This window comes from Artemia franciscana, chromosome 14, assembly GCF_032884065.1.
Source record: "Artemia franciscana chromosome 14, ASM3288406v1, whole genome shotgun sequence".
NCBI classification, from domain to species: domain Eukaryota; kingdom Metazoa; phylum Arthropoda; class Branchiopoda; order Anostraca; family Artemiidae; genus Artemia; species Artemia franciscana.
In genome coordinates, this window is record NC_088876.1 from 11539366 (window position 1) to 11562914 (window position 23549).

Here is a 23549-nt window from a genome sequence, read left to right on the forward strand (position 1 = left end):
ATAAGGGAAAAGACACATTTTTAAAATTAGAATGGGCAACATAGTCCAGAAAGTGTAAAAACTATCATCTATAAAATATCACAATTATATTGAATTCCTTACTTCCAATATTATTCTAAAGTGTTACCTCAAACAAATTACAACAGTTTTGATTTTGGTACCATTCGAACCGGAAAAAAATCCTCTACAGCGTGTAAAAATTGGCCAAAATCGGTCGAGGCTAACTTGTACTTTGAAAAGTCGGTGATAGTAGAATCAGGTGCGTAGATCACGAATATGGACTCAGCTCTGTGTTTTGGCCATCCCTGAGCCTTCTGAACCCCCTCCCCATCCCCACACGCACTTGAGATAAAGCGGGCATTAATATTTGTTGGATATTACACAAAGTCGGATCTACGAAGAGAAAATTACACTTCCTAGCCGAAATGCTAGGAAAAAGTTGTGCCCTGGTATCTTGCATTCCCCCCCCCCCTGCAACGCACGCCCAATCAAATAAATGGTTTTGCACACATATCAAAATTGCCTGGCAGCTGGAAGAATCCGGATCGTCCATAAAAAGTCAAATAATTCTGTCCTTTCGACAATTTATTACGATCTTCTGCATCCTGGATTCGAGGGAGATAAGATTTCAAGCATAGAGGCTCTTTGGCTTACGTCGTGGCATCTTAAGCAATCCAAGCCAGGTTGGAGTGGAACTATTATTGCTGCAGAAGGACTTGGAAGTAGCGTTGCAAAAGTGGTGGTTACTTGGATGATTCCATACCCTCATGAGTTTTGTTGGTGCCATTGTATCTATGATGGACGGATCTGGACTGAAAGAAATCTTTAAATTGATATACGTTTCCGATACAGTTCCTCATCTTCTAAGTGGTAAGGCTATTTCTGGACCACTACGAGCCCATACCATTCTAGACGTAGCACTTCACTTGATTCTGATTAAGGTACTTGTAGACGAGAATTCAGAGGCACAACTTAAATTGACTACAGAACTTGCATTTAATATGGTTGAGTTTAGTGAAATCAAAGATTTGTATGAGAAAGTAATGAATGGACGAGCTTCTCTTGAACATGTGTCCCAGTCTTCATGTCTCATTAAGGCCAAAGCTTCTCTTTCAGCTCTTAAATTAGGTCAAAGTCATGAGACTCGAACAGGAAAATTTTGGATACAGTACATGGACATGGTTGCCATTCTTCGAAATTTCTTCAGAGCTGAACGTATAGGTCAATGGAAACTTCATTTGCAAACAGTTTCGGCATGCTCCTTTTCCTTGCTGCAGCTGGTCGCAACAACTACACGAAGTAAGCGAGGCTGTACCTACAGCCGGTGAACAGACTTGAACATACAAGCCTAAAACTTTTCCAGTCTTTCGAAAAAGGCTTATACGTTGTGAGATGATTGGACAGATTTTATACCGGTTTATCTACAGATTTGGTCATAGAACAAGAACTGATGAGAAGTCTGGAAACGGCAACAGGATTGATTAGAGGTAGAGGAATGGTGGGAGTACAGGGACTTCAGTGGGTAATGGGGCGTGTGAACTGTGCTTTCTTTAATATTTTGATGCAAGAACGGACGGATTTTTCGTATCGCACAAGTGACCAACACAAAGAGTCTGGTATTTCAAGGCAGCTAGGGGACTGCAAAGACACACGAACAGTTATTAACTTTTTCGAGCAGTCGTCTCCTTTCGAGGGTGATCTGCTATTACTTTGAAACCTTGCTACTGGCATGACTGCTGCAGAAAATGAGGATTCTTGACGGAATTTTTGGGAAATCTCTGAAGGAACATCCGTTCAAACACGAGGATCAGGCAGTCCTTGTGACGGCGAAGCAAATAATTGGGGAGAAATCTACTGTTTAGATTCTTCACTGCTGTTTCAGCGTCTTCTCAATAAATCCAAACGACTGAATATGGACGAAGAATCTTCATTTAAATATGAACCTTGCTCCTATCCGGAGTCGCTTTTTGACGATTCTGGCACGTTCCAAAAGTGAAATAAACCAGAACTTGCAAAAGCTATCAAGTGACTTTCAGAAATTGATACTATTTGGGAAATAGATAGTCAGAATTGCACCTACGTCTTAGACGGAGGCACTTTGCTTCACAGGATTCCCAAGGCAAAAAAAGAAACATATTCGGGGAGCTTAGACCGATACTGGAACTATATACGACCTATCTTCAAGTGCAAGATTCTATTCGGCTGTAGAGTCCTGCCCTTGATCTGGAGAATTGGGAATGGAGACTTAAAAAAAACGTGCTGTATCCTATCTTCACGGATCTTTCAGCGGTTCCAAAGAAGATTCTCACTGTCGTGAAGTGTGGTTGTAATTCTGGTATTCTGTGAAAGTGACCGGTGCAGCTGTTATCGAAATGGCATCAATGCGACAATGCTTGCAAATCTTGCAAAGGAATTAGTTGGTCTAATGTCCAGGTCCAAATCGAAGATGTAGAATACATGTGATTAATTAAATAAATGTGATGATTCTCCAAGCCTTTTGCAATTTCAAATTATATATGGTTTTTTTTTGTTCAAATTAAAATCAATGATTTAGCTAGTTGTGAGAAGTTGCTTATTGGATTCTAAGAAGTTGGGGTAGTTACGTTTAGAGTGGATGGTGCTGGGGGTTGGGTTAAATTGACATGGATTTGGATTCTTTTCTGTGTTAGCATTCAAAATGTTTTCGTGTATCAATTCAACTTCACGTAATGTTGCTCTCAGACCTATACTGACGCTCGATACATGGGCCGGAGGGGAGAAATGAACTTGGGCGTTCAAAACAAAAACAGAGTGCATATTCATAATCTACGTACCAGATTTTACCATCACCAACTTTTTATACATGCAAATTTAGTTGTTGTTATTAAGTCGTCATTTTAGAAGAAAAGGCGAAAAATGGTCAATTTTGTCTCGTCTGATTTTGGTCAATTTTTATTAGGCTGAAGAAATTTTTTTTTTCTTGTTCGAATGGTACCAAAATCCAATCTGTTGTAATTTGTTTGAGGTTAAACTATAGATTGACTGTACTATTGACCCTTATATTTGTGTCAGATGGGTAATCTAGTTTTTGACTCTATCCACGATCTATTATAAAGACTGAATCAAGTGTTTCGCACGGTTTTAGCTATGAATCTCTACTGAAAAACATTTCAAGGAATAATTTTACATCGATACCGTTTTCAAGAAATACTGCGAAGAAGTAGCTAGGAATTATAAAAAAGAAAAAATCCTAATAGCTTGGAATAACAGGACAAACTACATCCAATGGGTATAAAGTGGATTTGTTCTAGAAAAGTTGTGTTAAAAAGCTGAACAAAAAATATAATTTCTTGAAGTTGGATTTTGGTTATATATGACGAAGAAATATGACAAGAGAAACTAATGGGTAGACCAATGTAGAAAAAACACTGAAGGTCGAGCTAAATAAAAAGAAAAAGTGTCAGGTCATCCAAGTCATAACAACTACCAAAATACACACTTTGCATTTTAAGATTGCAATTTTATAGTTTTTAAACACGTTCTTTGTACTAACTTATAACCTGCCTCTTCCATCATTGTTTTGACTGTTTTGTGAGCAAAAACTGGTTTACTACAAAGTTTAGTGCTTAGTATTACATTAGAATCAGTCTATGTATCAACATGGGTGTAAAGTTTTCTGGGTGCTGGGGTTGATGATGTTGGTTTAGTTTCTATTTTAGTGTCCTAAAAAGGGAATTTTCGTGGGACTCCTTTAAACCTTTTAAGTGGAGATGTGGTCGCAAGGAGTTTTTAAGGGACGGCATTTTCCCCTTCTGCCGAAATTTATGCGTATGTTCATTTGTCACTATTGAATCACATAAACGAAAAAAAATTGACGTTTATAGAACTGTAGAAGGAGTAGTGTACCCAAAGTCTCAATTTTTTGTGTGTGTCTTGGGGGGGAGGGTGTAGTGTCAAACTAGAATCCTTTATCCTGTTGTCGGCCTCTTTTCAGACTTAAACCGTTTGACGACCAAACTAACTGAACAGCAATTCGATACAAATCTTCTTTTGCGTAAAGTATATTCCATATTTTACTATTTTGCATTGATGTCACAATATCTTCAAATTATTTAATTTATTTCGTTGGTAATCCAATCCATAAACGTTGTCACTCGTGTGTAAATCCCAGGTACATTTGGTGTTCCACAGGCTAAGCCTTTTGAAACTATACCAATAAGGTAGAATTTTCCTCCTACTGGAGTCATTAATGGACCTCCAGAATCTCCCTAGAAAAGAAAAATCTTAGAAAATATAATCGTCCAAAATTGCGACACTTCTCTTAAATTGTTCACTGTTCTATTTATATACAACCTACCATTTAGTCAGGTACGTACGCGGGAGGGAGAGGTGGGAGAAGAGGCTAGAAGTTTGGTCAGGGCCACTGAAAAAATTCGATATTTTTACGATTTGCTTCTTTTAATTTTCATGAAGTTTAATCGTTTTTGATCTCATTGTTTGTCACCTCTTCCCTGGAATAAATTCCTGCCCAAGCTCCTGGCGGGTAAGGAGGTCTTATAAGATTTCGAACCTGCGAATCTAACGAGCTTAGGCTTGTCTCTGAGAATGCAAAAAAAAAGACACCATCTAGTAATATCGAGCGAAATTTCCTGTTACTGTCTAAACCAAATAGGCAGGTATTATTTTTTGCAGAATGGTGTAAGTATGTCATTTCAGTTGAGAATAGGCTATTAAACTATCAACCAAATCTTTTACCTCAACGTGTGTCTGACAACGTCAGACTGAATAACATTAGTTCAATAACGACCAAAAGTACATCATAATATACCTTGTGCTTATTACGTAGAAACTAGAAGATCAATAGTAGGTAGTCTATAAATTGCTGTTGAGACGTTTCCAGAGAGAATAGTTTGGTCAAAATGCGGATATGGAAGGCTTAATGTGTGCCTCTAAAAGTTTTAATTTTTAGCCTAGGATCCCTTGGTACGATGCCGTCAAAACTCCTAATTGGCCCTTTTTGAGGCTGAACAAGATCATAGTTGGCTTATGATTTCTGGCTGTCCGAGCTAAAAAAAAAAAATTTTATGTGTGATTTCTTTCTGACTTACAATTGGAATAATTCAAGATGTAAATTTATTAAGTAGTATGTTTTAATTCTGAACTGCCTAGTGGTTATCAATGTGGGACTCTCAGCGTTTTTCCTATAGTACACTTTTTCAAACAGTCCGTGGTAATGAACTGTAGGTAAGGAACGACCTGGCTCAATAGTAACCGAAACTAAAAAGTTGAATTTTGATACCCATAGATATATCAAAAGAATCGGATTATTATACTGAGTTCAACTATATAAATTTCATTAAGTTTAGTCTTACTCATCGAAGGCTACGAGCCTGAGAAAATTTGCATTATTTAAGAAAAAAGGGGAAAAACCCCCTAAAAGTCATAGAACCTAGATAAAAATCACACCATCAGATTCAGCGTATCAGAGAACCCTATTGTATTGGTTTCAAGCTCTTATCTGCAAAAATGCAGAATTTTGTATTTTTTGCTGGAAGAAGATCACGGGATGCCGGTTTACTTGTTTTTTTGTTTGTTTTCCCTAGGGGTGTTTGTATCGACCCGTTGGTCCTAGAACATCATGAGAGGGCTCGTTCGAACGGAAATTAGCAGTTCTATTTCCTTTTTTAAGTGGCCAAAAAGATTGGAGGTCAACTAGGTCCCCTCCCCCGCCCTTTTCCCCAAAATCATATGAGCCAAATTTTTAGATGGTTTTTTTGTTCGTCATAGTGGAAAGGCCCAATAACTATGTCTTTGGATATAACCTGACCCCCCCCCCCCCAGAACCCTAGGGGCAAGGTTTTTAAGCTATAAAACGACAACATGTCGTTTAATTAGAACAATAAGCTTTTTTTAAAGGTACCAAAACTTCAACGTAAAGAGCGTGGTGTTGAGGAGGGGGCAGCCCCCTTAATATACGTAATAATTTCTATTCGTTTTAAGTCTTGGTGTTGCCCCTTGCTTTCATTCGAAAAAACTTGTTTTTTTTTTCTTTATTTGATAATCTTATAGCGTGATCATGCACATCTTTACAGTATTCTGCAAAACCTTCATAAATACTGCTTCTTTGTCTATCTTTTTAGATGAATGTATATAGAAATCATTTTTTGTTAAGTTTTAAATCACCCCTAGCAATTCTATCATCCCTTGGAGTGCATATATCCTTGGTTGGGAATCTTCAATTTAGGGCATTATTTTCCTGTTTTTTTGGTCACCTAAAGTCATGGCTGTCATTTTATGCGTTGGATGCAAGACGCATCTTTTTTGCCATGCATGCGTTTATGAATATCTAATCATGGGAAAAATGAGGTGTTTTTTTTTTGTTTTTTTTCGTACGGTGTTTTTTTTTTTTTTTTAGACCAGATGGTTAGGTAAATATTTGCAGTTTCTGCCGTCTTTGTATAAAACTAAAAGTGGTAAGTTTTTTTTTATTGTATGGATCAGTGGCTCCCAACCGATTTTGGACCATGCCCCATCAAGCTACTTCTAAAACCCCGATGCCCCCATCGTGATACTTAGATTTTGTTATTCCAATTTTACGTTTTGTCACCCGAAGAAAGTTTAAAAGGCCATTACCATGGTATCTTTTTTTAGTCGTCCTCTTGGCATACTTTAAAATAATGGAAAATATTGTCCGAGTACAACACCTTTTATACCATGTATAACGTGATTGCAATTACAATAATGTTTCTTTTACTCTTTAAATGCATTTGAATGCGACAAATGGAAAATGTTTTCTTTTTTCAAAATTAAGGTTCTGAAGTATACTCAGCCGAAGGGTGCACGTCCCGTCCATGACTCACCTAAATATTGCCATGCCCTACGTTGGAATCAGAGGCATAGATGAAGGATTAAAGATGCATGCTGTATTTGCTTCTTTTTTTTACTACTTTTTATGTTGATAAATTTTCTGGAAACTTAAAGAGGTGAAATCGACCAGTCTCAAATGTCCTTAGTTATTGTATGTCCCATTCACAATAAGATTTTACTAAAATTAGGATTTAGCTAGCGCTAATCTAGCCAGTTAGGTTGTTCATAAACCTTTTCAATTGGCTGAAAAACTCTATAGAAAAATATGATTGACTTAAATTAGTGCAGGCCAACTCTCGGTACTAGTGAATATCAATGTGACTGGGGCATTAGTACCGCATTTAAAACATAGATTGCAGTATTAAGTTTGGGGCCCTATTTAGAAATGTGTCTAATTTGTGAAACTTCTTTTATAGTTATTTTATGGTTTTAATGCTATATGCCTGTTTTATAGTTCTATAGTTGCTTTTTTAAATTCAAAATTTTTACTGATCTTTTTTATTTCTTTCAGTTAATTTTCTTTTACTGTTATTAAGGCGCAATTAGTAATCTCTTCCTGAATACTAGCTGATCCCTGTCCCTATAAATCGGACGTCGTTCAGGAAATCAATAGTTAAATTGTATTTTTTTTATTTGTATTTCATGTTATTTAGCTGACGCAGAAAGAATCCATACATATACGTCTCCAGTTTTGTAGTACTTTGAAAAGCTCAGGAATGTTCTCGTTTGAATGACTACATATAAAACAATAAGGTTGAAAATTTTTGGTGTTTTGTGGATGAAGGTTTTGCTTTTTGGCAATCCTGTTAGGGCCAAATGAAGTGTAAAAGGTTTTGAATGAGGCGGAGAGGGGTAATAAAAAAATATTTAAAGCAGGTAGGACCTTTATGGGAGGGAATATGGAAGAAATCTTCGATTAGAGTGAGTTTCGGACAAGCTTGTCCAAGTGTGTTGATCTCATCCGGTCAAGTCTCGCAGTGCGTTAGCAGCAGTAGTAGGAGTAGTATTAGTATGGTTTATTCGATAGAGTAATATTTGTCTTTGCTGTATAATTGTTATATTTAGTTTGATTAAACACAGCATCTAAGAATCCCCCCCCCCTAAATACGAAATAGAGCTGGTTAAAGTTTGACCTATGGCTTTTTTCCTTTCCACTCACAAATTCAGCCTTTCACTTATGCCCTGGAACGAAACACAGCGCTATTTTTATGGAATTAGCGTCCTGTTGATTACTTCGAGTGAAACTCCCATCATCGTGTCCATGAAATAAGGACGGTCAAAGAAAGACTACTATACTACTGCTACTGCTAACAACTTATTCCAGCACCAAGTCACCTGAGGCTAACTCAGCAGTGCACCCTCCTTCTCTATCCCAATCTATTAATAATCCTGCTTCAATGGCGTGAGGGTGGACGTTTCACAAGTTTACTTAGCCAGAACTGTAACTCTAAACGGCGCTTGCAGGGTAACCTTGAGGAGTGGCGCTCCTTGAGAAACTAGTCTAGTAAACAACCCAGGATTGCGCTGTATTTTGATTAATGGATATTTCTAAATTTTCAAAGATGAAGCCGCTTGTGAAATCAATAAAAAATGCATTGAAATTATGGTTTTGAGCCTATTAAAACCAATAAAATGGATTCTAGGTACATACTAAAACGCAATATTCTTGACTATATAACAAATAAGATGTATAGAACTAATTATAAAAGAGGCAAAACTAGCAGTTATAAAAAAGTTGTAGTTGGATGGCACCCTTGTAGGACTTCCTCTTTTGAGGAAAGGTCAGTCTCAAGTCGTAAAACCACCCATTGTAGATTAGTTGTGTTCTTTAGAATTCATGACCGAAAAGCTCGGAGTCCACCCCCAATGCAGTCTGTGTAATTACGTGTCAGGTAATGGATAAAAGACTTCACCGTGGATCTATTTTGATGTCCATCTTGGCTTTTTCTTAAGTTTAAAGTAAAAAGTACACTTACTTGGCACGCATCTTGTCTTCCAGAAGGCACTCCAGCACATATGACGGTTTTATCGATCTTTGTATTTCGTATCCCAGTATAAGCATTTTTGCATTGAGCTTGCGAATAAACCCTAATTCTCGCTTCTTGAAGTGTGTTGCTTGTTAAGCCAGCTAAAAGAATAATATTTTGTCAAATTTAATTGTCGTAGTGTCTCTTATGAAGCTTTGTTTGAACTGAATCATGATACGTTGACTTGTAAGGGTTTTGGTGAAAATAATAAATACAATGGATACCAGGGTGGCGCTCAACCGAAATTTAGTGCCACGAATTTGTGTAGAATTAATCATTATTAATTCGATTTGGCTCTGCTAAAATTCATTATGAATGCTTGTGCTTCTCTGTTAAAGTTTTCCTATTTCTGAGTGTGTTAGTGTAAAAACTTTATGATTTATTTTTCTTCCCTAATTCAAGTTTCTGCTATTTTTATCTCACGGACATAGCTTGTGTGAATTTTTCAGTTGAGTTTTTTTTTTGTTTTTGTTTTACTCCTGAACTGTCATTAAGACAATAGATGGTAGAAAACAGTAATTGTAATTTCACAAGGTCATGTAGTAGTTGACCCTAAACCAACCAGATGAGTGGCAATTAAAATTAGTCCTGAAGACTCTCTTCATTTTACCACCATCATCAATAATATAAAATTTCTTAGAGCGTATCTACAATTGCAGTTTTCTGTAAAACCGGGCTGTAGAGGAAATGCTCTTACCCAATAAATGACTTCTCTTTTGGGTGGGGCCAGATCTAACGTCCCAGGTCACGCTCCGATTGGTTAAGATTACCAGATTTCTAACCCAGTTTTACAGAAAACGCTGAACGCATCTGTGCTCTGCATAAATTTTAAACTGAACGTGATATAATGGCAAGAAAGTTCATTTTCATCCAGGATAAAAACATATGAAGTCCCATTTATAGAATTCGTATTTGACTATAAAGCTGTTAATGAGATATGGAGCCCAAGTCTTGACCGAAACCCTGCATAAGATCTTACTATAATATGGGAAACTGAGACCATTCCCGGTGATTGGAAAAAAAGGGGTGGTTGTCAAGCTGTTCAAAAAAGGCAGAACAGCTCATTGTAATAACTGGCGATGTTTTACGCTACGGTCTCTAGGGAGTGAAGTCCTCTCTTCATTGTTATTGAATCTTATTCAGTCAAAAATAGATAAAATGCTAGAAATGAGCAGCATGGCTTTCGACCTGGTAGATCTTTTGTTGGTTTGATTTTTTTCTTTCAAAGTGCCAATTCATAAATCGAATGAATGTCAGGCCAAGATCATAATAGCTTTAATTGACTTCCTAGAGGCATTTGACTGAGTCCTCAGGAACTCGCCAAGGAGAATCTTTATAATAGATTCCCTAACAAGACTACACGTGTTATTGTTGCACAGTACAAGGATCAGCTATGTACCGTACAGACTAATGACAGGGACCTTACTCAATGGTTGAGTGCAACGTTTGGTGTTTGTCAAGGATTTATTCAATCGCAAATGTTCTTTACCGTCCTCATGGATTTCATAGTTTGAATTTGCAACTTCACAGATAGAATCCAACTGAACCTGAGCCGAAATCTGTGTGTCGATGATTTTGCTGATGACATAGACCTTTTATCTCATTTGAGGGAGGACGTGAAGAAAAACATCATCAAACTCACAAATAAGGCAGAGCCAGCAGATCTGGGAAAAAAACAAACTCGAAAACCATGCAAAATAATGTAAGTAAAGTACTTGCCCCTCCGTTCCAGTTTGGAGTTGATCTACTTGAAGAGGTTGAAGAACTGAAGCACTCGGGTTTTAATGTTTGGTGAAAAATGTTCAGGTTTAATGTTTGGGTTTAAAGTTTGTTCGGGTTTAAAGTTTTAATGTTTGATTATCGTTTTTAATGTTCGTTTTAATGTTTTAATGTTTAATGTTCGGGTTTTTAATGTTCGGGTTTAAAGTTTTAATGTTTGATTATCTTTTTTAGTTTAGAGATTGCATTAAATGCTATGGGCTTGTTGAAGTTGATTAAAAAAAATATTTAAATTTGCTTTCTTTGGTCTACCTCTAAGATCCTGTATAACTAACGTTTAGCTCCATTCTCAGCTTTGACTTACAAAATCATAGCAATTTACTTAAAAAAAATTGAATTCGTCAATTCATATATGTTTAGTAGTTAAAGTAAGTATGTATGTATGTATATGTATTAAATAAAAAAAAAATAGTTTTTTTAACTGAAAGTAAGGAGCGACATTAAAACTTAAAACGAACAGAAATTACTTCGTATATGAAAGAGGCTGCTTCCGCATCAACGCCCCGCTCTTTACGCTAAACTTTGACTCTTTCTCTCAATTCTTCTTTTTAAAACAGTAAAAAACAGTAGCGTAAAGAGCGGGGCGTTAATGAGGGAGCAGCCTCTTTCATATACGAAGTAATTTCTGTTCGTTTTAAGTTTTAATGTCGCTCCTTACTTTCAGTTAAAAAAACTAGTTTTTTTTATTTAATTTCTGAACGTTTTTGAATCAATGCATATTTTGATTTTGGCTCTCCGCAGAGGAATAATCAAAACGAAATTTGTATATATATTTTTTTTTTGGCTAAATGGCTTTCTTATAATTTTGATCGAATGATTTTGAGAAAAAAAGAACGGGGGAGGAAGCCTAGTTGCCCTCCGATTTTTTGGTTAATTAAAAAGGCAACTAGAACTTTTAAGGTTTTACGAATCTTTTTATTAGTAAAAGATTTACGTAACTTATAAATTAGGTTATGTAAAGAAATTTTGTATTCTCATGTTTTTATTACATATATGAGGGGGTTCGCCCCCTCGTCAGTACCTCGCTCTTTACACTAAAGCTTAAATTTTGTTCCAATTCATTAAGAATGACCCCTGAATCACAAAAGCCGTAGAATAAATAGTTGAAATTACTAAAAATACCTTAGCGTAAAGAGTAAGGTATTAGAAGGAGGGGAGCCTCTCATATGGGTAATAATTTCTGTCTCTGTTTTAAGTTTTAATGCTGTTCCTTACTTCCAGCTGAAAAAAACTTTTTCATATTTATTTTTTAATTGTTTTTTTTTTTAATAATGCTAGTAAATCCTGCTCTCCCTTCATGGAAAGTTTCTTCTCCCATGACAAATTCTCGATGGAATGTTCCCCCAGCATATCCCCCTCTTCTCAAACCCTCCCCTCAACCAAAAAAATCCTCCTGAAAACGCCTGTACACTTTCCAATAACCATTACTATATGGAAGCACTGGTCAAAGTTTGTAACTTGTTGCCCCTCCCTCGGGGACTGTGGGGAGTAAGTCGTCCCCAAAGACATAGTTATAAGGTTTTCCGACTACGCTGAATAAAATGGCTATCTCAGAATTTTGATCCGTTGACTTTGGGAAAATAATTAGCGTGGGAGGAGGCCTAGGTGCCCTCCAATTTTTTGGTCACTTGAAAAGGGCACTAGAAATTTTAATTTCCGTTAGAATGAGCCCTCCTGCTACATTCTAGGACAACTGGGTCGATACGATCACCCGTGGGAAAAAAAACAAATAAACACGCATCCGTGATCTGCCTTCTGGCAAAAAATGCAAAATTCCACATTTTTGTAGATAGGAGCTTGAAACTTCTGTAGTAGGGTTTTCTGATACGCTGAATATGATGGTGTGATTTTCGTTAAGATTCTATGACTTCTAGGTGATGTTTCCCCCTACTTTCTAAAATAATGCAAATTTTCTCAGGCTCGTAACTTTTGATGGGTAAGACTAAACTTGATGAAACTTATATATTTAAAATCAGCATTAAAATGCGATTCCTTTGATGTAGCTATTGGTATCAAAATTCCATTTTTTAGAGTTTTGGTTACTATTGAGCCGGGTCGCTCCTTACTACAGTTCGTTACCACGAACTGTTTGATATATTTATTTCCCGTCAAAAGAAAGAGATAGAGTATAAGATAAAGAAGCAAAAAAACACACTACAAAAGGATACACAAACACAAGAAAAATAAAGAACAAATGGATGCCTAAGTTAACAAAAGGATATCTAAGTGATTTCTTGTTTCATTCTGAAAAGTTGTTTACTGAAAGTTGTATGTTTTATTCTGAAAAGTTGAAAAAGAGATTCAATGTTTTTCAGGTGTTACCAACCGGTACAACCGAACGTCAACCAAATATGCTATATTTAGGTCAATTTTTTTTTTAGAATTGGGACGTCCTAGCTATGTATTCCGAGTGAACACACAAAGGTTTTCTTAGTTATTGCATAAATACAACTTACCGAAGTCCTTTGCTCCCCATCCAGCTACATACGATATCTTATTCAAAAAATTTGAATTTTTTGTCGTCGGAGTAACTGGCAAGCACACGGGCATAACAAAATCTGCAAAATATGAAATGTTTGATTTGTCAGCCTATTATACCCTTAAAACAGTTACTTTACATGGTGTTAATCCGTTGGATTGCTATCTATTCTCTTGATAAAAAAAAACCTCCTGAGAATTCCAGAAAAGTGAATAGAGCAGGAGATTCAAACGTACGGCATTAAGGAGATTTGTTGGTCAGTGTGTTTACCTTAGATAACTTAACTCTGCAACTACTTAGAGAAGTGCAGTATCGTGGCCTGGTAGTAATCATAGATTTTCTATATTAAATGTCTTTGGATTTTTGACAAATTATCTGTACATTTTTTTTTTAATTTGTGGCTTAATTTTATTTTATAATTGTTATAACATTGCTAGACACATTCTTATAAATGTGAATGAAAAATACACAAAAGCAAGTAAAAAATCCTACCCCCCTCCTGCAAAGAATGCTCTGTAGTTTTGCTTGTAAATTTCTGCGCATTAAAGCAGACCAAAACCAGAAAAGTAAGTTTGGTATATAGGGTCCTGAAGTTTATGAAGGATCTTTCCTAGTAAAATTTTAGTAATACCAAGTTTTAGCTAAAGCTAATTCAATCCACTCAGATTTTTCATAGAACATTTTGAATGGCTGAAAACTTCAATGAGGAATTTCGATTAGCTGAAATAGTGCCAATTAAATCTGAGTTAGAGTGAATTTGCATTCTGAATGGGCCTTAGCTACAACTGAATATTCTATTCTAGGTTCGAAGACCACTTGTAATGAGAAGTATTATGGTTTTCTGTTTACTCCTGAGAACGATAAACCAATGCAAAGCCAAGTAGGTATGTTCCATTACTAAGCTATATATTTTCAAAACTTTTCCATTACCTTTTAATTCATCGTGGTGATACTGCTACTCGATGATTGAATAGTTAATAAATGGCCTGAAAAATATTGTGTTTTATATACTGGGGTTTTCAAGATGTTTGAAAAAATTTTTAAGTATATAAATGCTAAACAAATATTTTAAAAACATCTTCAAAAACAGTTTTATCTCCAATTTCTCTAAGAAGTAAACAAAAATCCTGGCACGCAATCTTGGTCTTATGTATTTTAAGACAAAAAATAAAAATTTATGGTCCCCTTGATATACTTTGAAGTTATTCAGTCAGGATTTATGTCATAACCATTGTGTGCCTCTCACTTATAATTTTATAAGTTTCAATTATTCCAGGTAGGGGGGATTTTTTTATCGCAAATGGAGCTAAAACTGATAATCGGTGGTAAATTTTGAATCTAATTTCTTCCTCCATTCTTAAAATATTTTTCATATAGATTTTATTCAAGAGCATTTCCGAATTATTACCTATTAAAGGCTGACGTAGCGAGTCGGCTTGTGATACCCATAGAACGTGACATCCTTTCCTTTAAAACAACCAATGGCGGCTGTTGGCCTGCTATAGTGCTGGCTGTAAGCGGGAAACCAATGCAATTAAAATTTACTCTTGGACTTAACTTTTAGTCTAAACAGACAAAGTTAAATAAAGATTTTTAGATATTAAATTTGTTAGTTCTGTCACTGTACCCTTCATAATACGCATACGAGACCTTAAACTTGTACAAGGTAATCAGTGCAAAATCAGGAATATAATACCAGAGTGTCAAGGTTCGCTACTGCAGCGCTAGTCTTGAACAGACTACACGGATCAATAAATATAAAATTTGATCATACAGTTACGTACGCGTCTTTTATGCTGAATTTTAGCATAAAAGAAAAAAAAACGATTTCACACTTTTGCAACATGGATACTTTCATCCCAAATCATTAATAGAGTAACTCAAATCATCTGGCCTGAAACTTTCTGGATATGTACACCTTGTTGAGCAGGGTTATCAAGTTCTTTAAATTCCCAAGAAAAGGCCACAGTCTTATCTACAGCCTCTACAACGGGGCTCAAGGGCTTTTTGAGCTACATGCAATAATTTCCAGTCTTCTATTATGAATTTTTTTCTTATGCTAATAACTTTTGACGGGTTGTTTTGAACACAGTAAATATTTTGTCTTGGAATCCTCATAATATTTGCAACCTCTTGATATATCGTTTTCAAACCATCGCTCTTTCAGAGTTTGTTTTTCTATGGATGGGCCTATACTTTTTCGTTAATGCAGACTCTAGCAGTTTGGTGAATTACCTCTGCCTCTTTTTAAAAGAGCTCTATTGTTTGTAAGTTTTCAAAAAATATCTTAAGGTAATCGAAAAAAGAAGACCAATAAAGGATAAATAAAAGACTTCACGAGGAAGAAAATAATTCTCACCTGTAAAAGGGACTTCTCTGTCTAATATAAGGACTCCAATGTCATTTGCGGATGTTTTGCTGTCGTAACTTTCATGTTTTATCCATTTGGCCACAAACCTTTCAACTACATTTCTATCGTCAGCTTCCGATTCCAAATCATGATCACCAAGTCTTACCTTCAAGCTAGGAAGAAAATAAAATTCAAAAACTAAATACACTAGCTGCGAAGGTTGATTATTTTCTTTTTGTTTTGTACTGGAGTTTGCCAAGCAGAGTATAAGGGACAATTACTAAGATTGAATCGATCACAATCAGCATTGGTAGCCGGCCCGTATGCACAGATCTACTGTGGACCCGTCCTCTCCCTCACTGGATATCCTTGTATTTCTCATATATTTCCCTTTGTTTTCATGCATACCAAACTCATGCTCCCCACCCCTGAAGCTTCCCCTAGCCGAAATCGAACACTGTGTACCTGCTTAGTCGATGGGCTTTGACTCGGTTATTCGTTTTGATTTTGCTTTTCCTTGAAGACAGGAGTGGTAATTTGGCCTAAAACACCAAAGGCTCGACCTGTCCTATGTTGTGCTTAGCGTAAAGTCTGTATTTCCACTTTTTACTTTTCCAATTCATATTTTTGTGCTATAAATGTCAATTAACGTTCTCCATAAATCGTTTCATTTATGTCGACCTTATTAGATTTTTATTTAGGATTACAAACAAAGCAAAATGTATTTCAATTAGATATGATAGATACCCCTCGGTCAAAGAATAGAACTTTTGATAGAGACAGAATCTTTTGTCATGGGCTGCTCCAGTTTAAATTAAATTTGAAATAGCCTTCCGAAAAAGAAATCTTGTTCGCTAGATTGCTCAATTTCGCCTTATCGCCAAACAATTGACAAGAGTCAGGCAAGAGTCTTTCTATCGTGAAACTCTTTTTCTTTTAAGAAGATAATAAAAAAAACTTACATTTCATATCCAGTGGGTCCAGGGAGACAGTGAGCTGCTGTTAACACTCGACGATTTGTTATGAGTGTGCCGCCACAAAACGTCTTAAGATTGTCATCTCCATCAACATACCTAAGGGCAGCCATCCACGGCCAAGCACCTAATAAAAGCAATATGTACTTCTTAAGATCCTTGGTTTCTGTCAGCACATTCTAAATTAGTCATTCACAGCGAAGAATTTAACGAAAGAAAAACTATAGAAGCCACTTTGTTTTACCAAAAATAATTCAAATGCCAACCACGCCAATACCGTCACTTGGTTGAAATCCCCGTGAGTTTCGGAGCTGCATTGTGTAAGAAGTATATGACAATTTATAAAGCTTTACGGTTCACCCTTGCTAACTTTTACTAAAGAATGATCATTTTTCCGATTTATTGTCAAAACAAATTGAATTTGTTTGTTTAATTAAAGTTCTTAGACGTAAAATTGTAAACATGGGAATAAAAAAATTAATTTTTTTACCCAAGACCCAAGGTTTATAAATCCTTAAATTTTGGGCAAAAACGTTTCAAAAGCTGCAAGCCACTAGTAGTTTAGAATTAGATAGATTTTGCTAGGTCTTGAAGCCAATTGCACTCGTTTTGTCACTGGAGACAGGCCTACTTCATTTGAATGAAATGAACTAATATAACATACAAAGATCCTGTCAGAGGGACAAAATCACTAACTGAAAAAATGCTGCATCTATTATACATATATTTCCCAACTGCGCAGAACACTTTTCTTCTTAGCACACTATATTCTCTTATAAATTTTGCTTTATAAGAATATTCTTTATGACCTTCACGGTCCACAAACTCATTGTTTCTTTATGGAAGAAGGTGTAAATTATGATAGAGAACCGTTTTGGTTCTTTCACTAGTGCAACTAGGGAAAGCTCGGGTGTTGCACAGTTGCACAAATCACTAACGAGCAAGAGTATCCTCCAAAACTGTGTTTGACGCTGAAGTCAAACCATTTTGATATTTGATTTGAAAAACTTGGCTACCTCAATGCCTATTGGCGTTTTTATTTGTTAAAATAGGTCTTCAAAATGAAAACACAATAGAAAATATTCTTTTTAACAGTAAATTTTAAAATTTGCTGCTGCAAAGAGTTGGAAATGCTGAATTTCCCGCCTCCTCCTCTCAATTAAATATAATTTAAACGTTTTTTCTATCGTGACACGACGGAATATTGAGGGTGTTTGACTTCACAATAGGTTTAAGTAGATGCAACTAAACAAGCTTTGGCTTAGCTTTTGGTATTTCCCAAACTGTGTTTATGTTCTCTTAAAAAAAAAAAAAAACTTTTTACACTCCAGTATTCTTAAGTATTTTGATACAAAGGACATAAAATTTGTGCTAAGCGTGAAAGTTTGTTAAAATTGGTTTTTATGACAAAACATATTCTTTTCTATTTTCATTTTCAAGAAATAAACACAGTACTGTAGAAGTACTAAATTTTTAGGTGTGGTGTAAATGTTCTTTATTTTAGAAACAAATATGAACTAAAAATAGTATAGATGAAGTGAGTAGTATCCCATCTGTGAGTTTAAGCACGCACATATCCAATTACTTTAAGCACACACATATCCGATTACTTTAATCACACACATATTTTATCATTCCGAGCGCACAGCACCCCATCATTCCTACGACAAAATGGTATTATTTAAACTTCCGTAGATAAGGACATACATGGAAACATTATTATCTGAGTTTCATTCGCCAAGTATTTTATTAAATAATTGAAGTGAGCTTGAAGTGACATGATGTCTAATAAACGAAGTTTTATTATCAAATGATAAACTCATCTGTATTAAGGTATCACAGAAGTTTCAAAGATTTTTGATTTTTGATTGTGAATAAATTGGTTTAAAGAAGTCCTCGTGTGGTATAATTTTTGAGTGTGTATTTTTACTGCTGAATATGGACTTTAGCGAAGTGTCCTGTTATTACATGCATGTCAATTATAATATGCCTGTCTACAATAGACTTGTGGAGTAATAAGTTACGCCATATGAACAGACTGGGGTTCTATGACCGAGTGGTTCCCCATTCTATGAAGATGAGACGGAACTAAGTACTATGCAAAAGGAAGTGTTAAGGCCAACAAATCTATAAAGAATTTACAGACCATGCCTTATCAGTCGTTATTATATTTGCCAAAAACCCTCACATATCACCTTATGAATTAACAACTAAATGAAATGAGTAGTTTCCTATTAACACGTCTGACCACGCCCATTACCTCTATTCCTAATGTAATGGTCCTGAGCATATCGGTTTTCATTACTGGGGCGTGCGCATGAGTTTGTGTCCTCACATTTCCATGAGGGGCCCCATGTCCCCCAGCAGGGTTCCAAAGCCCACCTCTCCCCTTATTTTTGAACTTCGATTTTTTTACTTATATTTTATTTCATTTTTTAGACTTATTTTTTTTGGGCACACAGAAAACACAAAAAGCACTCTGAACCTATTTACTGTGCCCAACAAAAAAGAATCCTGCTTTTGGATTTTTTTAATCTCCGTAGTCTAACATCCTCTAAATTAAGAGTACTAACTTTTTCTGACAGTAAAGTTCAGGAGGTATGCCTTGGTGGTTGCAGACAAAAATTAATATAGTTTTGACTATAGCTTCTTGATCCCATGTATCGCTCACAAAAGTCATAGCCTCTAATTAAAACAGGAGGTTTCACGTTTCAAAGTGTATTCTATGTTCATCTGTAGACACATCTCCCTCTTCCAAGTTTCCAACCACACCTGCACAAAAGCACACTGAACCAGGTCACTTATGTCAACAAAAAGATACTGCTTTTGCGAGTTCTTTGGTATCGATGAAATTCTTTGACCACATTCCATTAAATTTCCTTAGTCTACCACCCTCTCGTTTAAAAGCACTGCAATTTTCCTGGTAAATTTTTTTAGGATGATCCATTTTACAACTTGTTTGTCATGACATCTTCAACTAGGTGATACCTGGTCATTGGAAATGTATTCTTATATCATTCCAGTGTACAACTAATACTGATCAAAAGCATACAATAAACCAGCTACTATCAATGACTAAGCATAGGTTACCAATGAGACGGTTGCAAAAAAGCATACACCCGCTTGGACAGAGAGAGAGAAAGTGTGTGTGAGAGAGAGAGAGAGAGAGGTGGAAAGAGAAAGAAGCAAACAGCCGCTTACTCACACAGGCACAGAGAGAGAGAGGCAGATCAAAAAACACCTACAAACACACAAAGACAGGCAAAAAGATATGCAAACAGACGCTCAGTCACACAAGCAAGGTGGAGAGAGACGAAAAACACACAAAAACGCAAAGTCAGACACACAAGCACACAAATAAAGTCACTGAGTCATGCAAACAGACGCTCAGTCACACAGGCACAGAGAGCGAGAGATAGAGTTTAAGTGACGATTAGTCACTCAAGTACGATGGGAGAGAGACAAAAACACTCAGACAAACACTAAGTCAGACATACAAATGCACAAAGACATGCACAGAGACATGCAAACAGACGCTCGTCACAGGCACGATGGGAGAGAGACAAAAACATACACAAAAACATAAAGTCTGACAAAGAAACACACAAAGACAAGCACCGAGACATGGAAACAGGCGCTCACTCAAACAGGCACTGTGGGATATAGAAATAAAACACATACAAAAACACAATATTAGACACACAAACACACAAAGATAGGCACAGAGACAGGCAAATAGACTCTCAGTCACACAGGCAAAGGTGGAGGGGGAGGGGGGAACAAGAAACACACACATAACACAAAATCAGGCGCAAAAACTTACAAAGACGGGCGCATAGACGTGCAAACAGTCTCTCAGTCATGCAGGCACTGTGTTAGAGAGACAAAAACACACACATAAACACAAAGTTAGACACACAAACACACCAAGAGAGGCACAGAGACATGCAAACAGACAATCAGTCTCACGGGCACGGTGGGTGAGAGAATAAACACATACAAAAAAAACAAAGTCAGACACACAAAGGCAGACACAAGGACATGCAAACAGACACTCGGTCAACCAGGCACAGTGGGAAAGAGACAAAACACACACACAAAAACACAAATTTGGACGTACAAACACACAGAGACATGCGAACAGACGCTCAGTCACAGAGGCACGGTGTGAAAGAGGCAAAAAGCACATACAAAAAACACAAAGTTAGAAACACAAACACAGAAAGGCAGGCTCAGAGACAAGCAAACAGACGCTCCGTCAAAAAAACATGGCGGGAGAGAGACAAAAATACACAAAAAAACAGAAAGTTTGATTAAAAAGCAGACAAAGACATGCACAGAGACAAGCAAACAGACGCTCTGTCACATAGGCACGAAGGTAGAGAGACAAAAAAAACATACAAAAACATAAAGTCACCCACAAAGACAAGCACCAAGACATGGAAACAGACGCTCACTCACATAACTTTAGAATTTTTTTAGACTTAGAATTTTTATGGGTACTTAATATTTTTCGGACTTTGTTTTCATGTCGCTGTGTCTGACTTTGTGTTTTTTGTTTCTCACCCACCGTGCTTGTGGGGCTGAGCGTTTGTTTGCATGTATCCGTGCCTTTTTTGTGTGTTCGAATTTTTGTTTTTGTGTGTGGTTTTTGTCTCTATCCCACCGTGCCTGTGTGAATGAGCTCTAATTCATGTCTCTGTATCTGTCTTTGTGTGTCTGACTTTATGTTTTGTGTGCTTTTTGTCCCTCTCCCACTGTGCCTGTGTGATTGAGTGTCTGTTTGCTTGGCTTGGTGCTTGTCTTTGTGTGTCTGACTTTGTGTTTTTGTGTGACTGAGCGTCTGTTTGCATGTTTCTGTGCCTCTCTTTTTGCTTTTGTATCTGTTAATTTGTGTCTATGTGTTTTTTTCTCTCTCTTACCGTGTCTATGTGACTGAGCGTCTGTTTGCATGTCTCTGTGCCTGTCTTTGTGTCTTTTTGTGTCTGACTTTGTGTTTTTGTGTGTATTTTTTGTCTCTCTCTCACCGTGCCTGAGTGAAGGAGCGTCTGTATGCATGTCTCTGTGCCTGTTTGTGTTTGTTTGTGCGTCTCTGTCCCTATCTTATGTGTGTTTCTGTGTCTGTCCTTGTGTTTTGTATGTGTTTTTTGTATCTCTTCCACCGTGCCTGTGTGACTGAACGACTGTTTGCATGTCTTAGTGCCTATCTTTGTGTGTCTTACTTTGTGTTTTTGTGTTTGTGTGTGTTTTTTCCCTATCCCACCGCGTCTGTGTGACTTGGTGCCTTTTTGCATGTCTCTCTGCCAGTTTTTGTGTGTGTTTTGTCTCTCTTCCACTGTACTTGTTTCATTGAGCGTTGTATGCATGTCTCTCTGCCTGGTTTTGTGTATTTTTATGTCTGACTTTTTGTTTTTGTGTGTTTTTTGTCTCTCTCCCATCGTGCTTGTGTGACTGAGCGTCTGTTTGCATGTCTTTGTGCCTGTCTTCTTATGTTTGTGTGTCTGAGTTTGTGTTTTTGTGTGTGTTTTTGTCTCTCTCTCTCACCATGCCTTTGTGACTTAGCTTCTGTTTTGCATATTTCTGTACCTGTCTTTGTGTGTTCGTAAGTGTTTTTGTCTCTGTCTCTCTCTCTGTGCCTCTGTGACTGAGCGGCTGTTTGCTTCTCTCTCTATCTATCTTTGTTTGAGCTGGTGCTTCCTTTTTTATGTGACCGTGTCATGGGTACCCTGTGCGTGTTCATTGATTGTAGTTACTTTACTGTATGCTTTTGATTAATATTAATTTTGTATTTGAATGATATAAGAAACACTTTTCAATGACTAGGTATCATACAGTTGCTGATTACATGACAAACAAGTTGTAAAATGGATCATCCCAAAATTTTGACTTTGAAAAATCTAGTGCTCTTAGACGAAAGGGTGTTAGACTAAGGGAATCTAATGGAATCTGGTCAAAGAATTTCAATGATATCAAAAAACTCGTAAAAGCCGGGTTCTTTTTTATCAGCCACACTGAACAGGTTCAGTGTGCACTTTGTGCAAGTGTGGCTGGAAACGGGAAGATGGTTATGTGTCTACAGACGAACATAGAACACGCTTTGAAACATTTTCTTTTGTTCTAGGAGTTGATATGGGAAACATTTCCAAATAAACCTCCAGTTTTAACGGAAGGCTATGACATTTGTAAGGGATACATATGATCAAGAAGCTTTAGTCAAAACTAAATTATTTTTGTCTGCAACCACCGAGGTGTGCTTCCTGAACTTCACTGTCACATGAAGAAGGTAGTGGTGTTAAACGAGAGGATGCTAGAATACAGTAGCTTATTGTAAGGTGGTCAAAGGATTTCTTTGATACCAGAGAAATTGTAAAAGATGGATTCTCTTTTGTTGGGTACAGTGACGAGGTTCAGTGTGATTTTTGTGGGTCCTGTATGTTCCTGTGAGTCCAAAAAACTAAGTAAAAAACAAATAAAATCTAATTCTAAAAACCCGAAGTAAAAAATTGAAGGGGGGCATTGTGGCTCTGGTGTGGGGATATGGGATCCTTGGATGGGAATATGGCGGCCCAAACTCATGCAGAAGCCCCGATAATGGAAAATCGATGTGTTCAGGACCATTACATTTGGAGTATTGCTTATGGGCGATATCGGATGTATTATTAGGAAACTACTCATGCCATTTTATTGTTAATTCATAAGGTGATATGTGAGGGTTTTTTTCAAGTATAGATAAGGCTCATAAAACCTGGGTTATGAAGTGTTTATGGATTTGATGGCCGTTAAAAGACCACTGGCTAGGGATGGATGAATGGGAGGATTAATACTTCCTCTTGAATTGTACGTAGTTCCTTATCACCATCATAGAATATGGGAATCACTCGGTCATAGAATCCCAGTCCGTTCATATGGCATAATGTAATACTCCACAATTCTTTATTGTAGACATGTATATTATAATTGACTCGCCAGTGATACCAGGACACTTCACTAAAGTCCACTTTCAAGAATAAAAATGTGCAATCAAAAATTACACCACATGAGGACTTCTTTACACGAATTTATTCACAATCAAAAGCACCAATCATCTTCGAAAC

General features: G+C 36.7%; 1 protein-coding gene across 2 annotated transcripts in view; it reads right to left on the reverse strand.

Annotated features, from left to right (window-relative positions):
- Positions 1-4024: 4024 nt before the first annotated feature.
- LOC136035305 (venom serine protease Bi-VSP-like) overlaps positions 4025-23549 on the reverse strand; it is a 44362-nt gene continuing 24837 nt past the window's right edge. For both annotated transcript variants that reach the window (XM_065717003.1, XM_065717001.1), the window contains 5 exons: positions 16444-16582; positions 15491-15654; positions 13109-13210; positions 8823-8974; positions 4025-4247 (listed from right to left, as the gene is read on the reverse strand). In XM_065717003.1, coding sequence (XP_065573075.1) covers positions 4092-4247; positions 8823-8974; positions 13109-13210; positions 15491-15654; positions 16444-16582 — 713 coding nt within the window. In that variant the 3' untranslated portion in view covers positions 4025-4091. The remainder of the gene's footprint in view (positions 4248-8822; positions 8975-13108; positions 13211-15490; positions 15655-16443; positions 16583-23549) is intronic.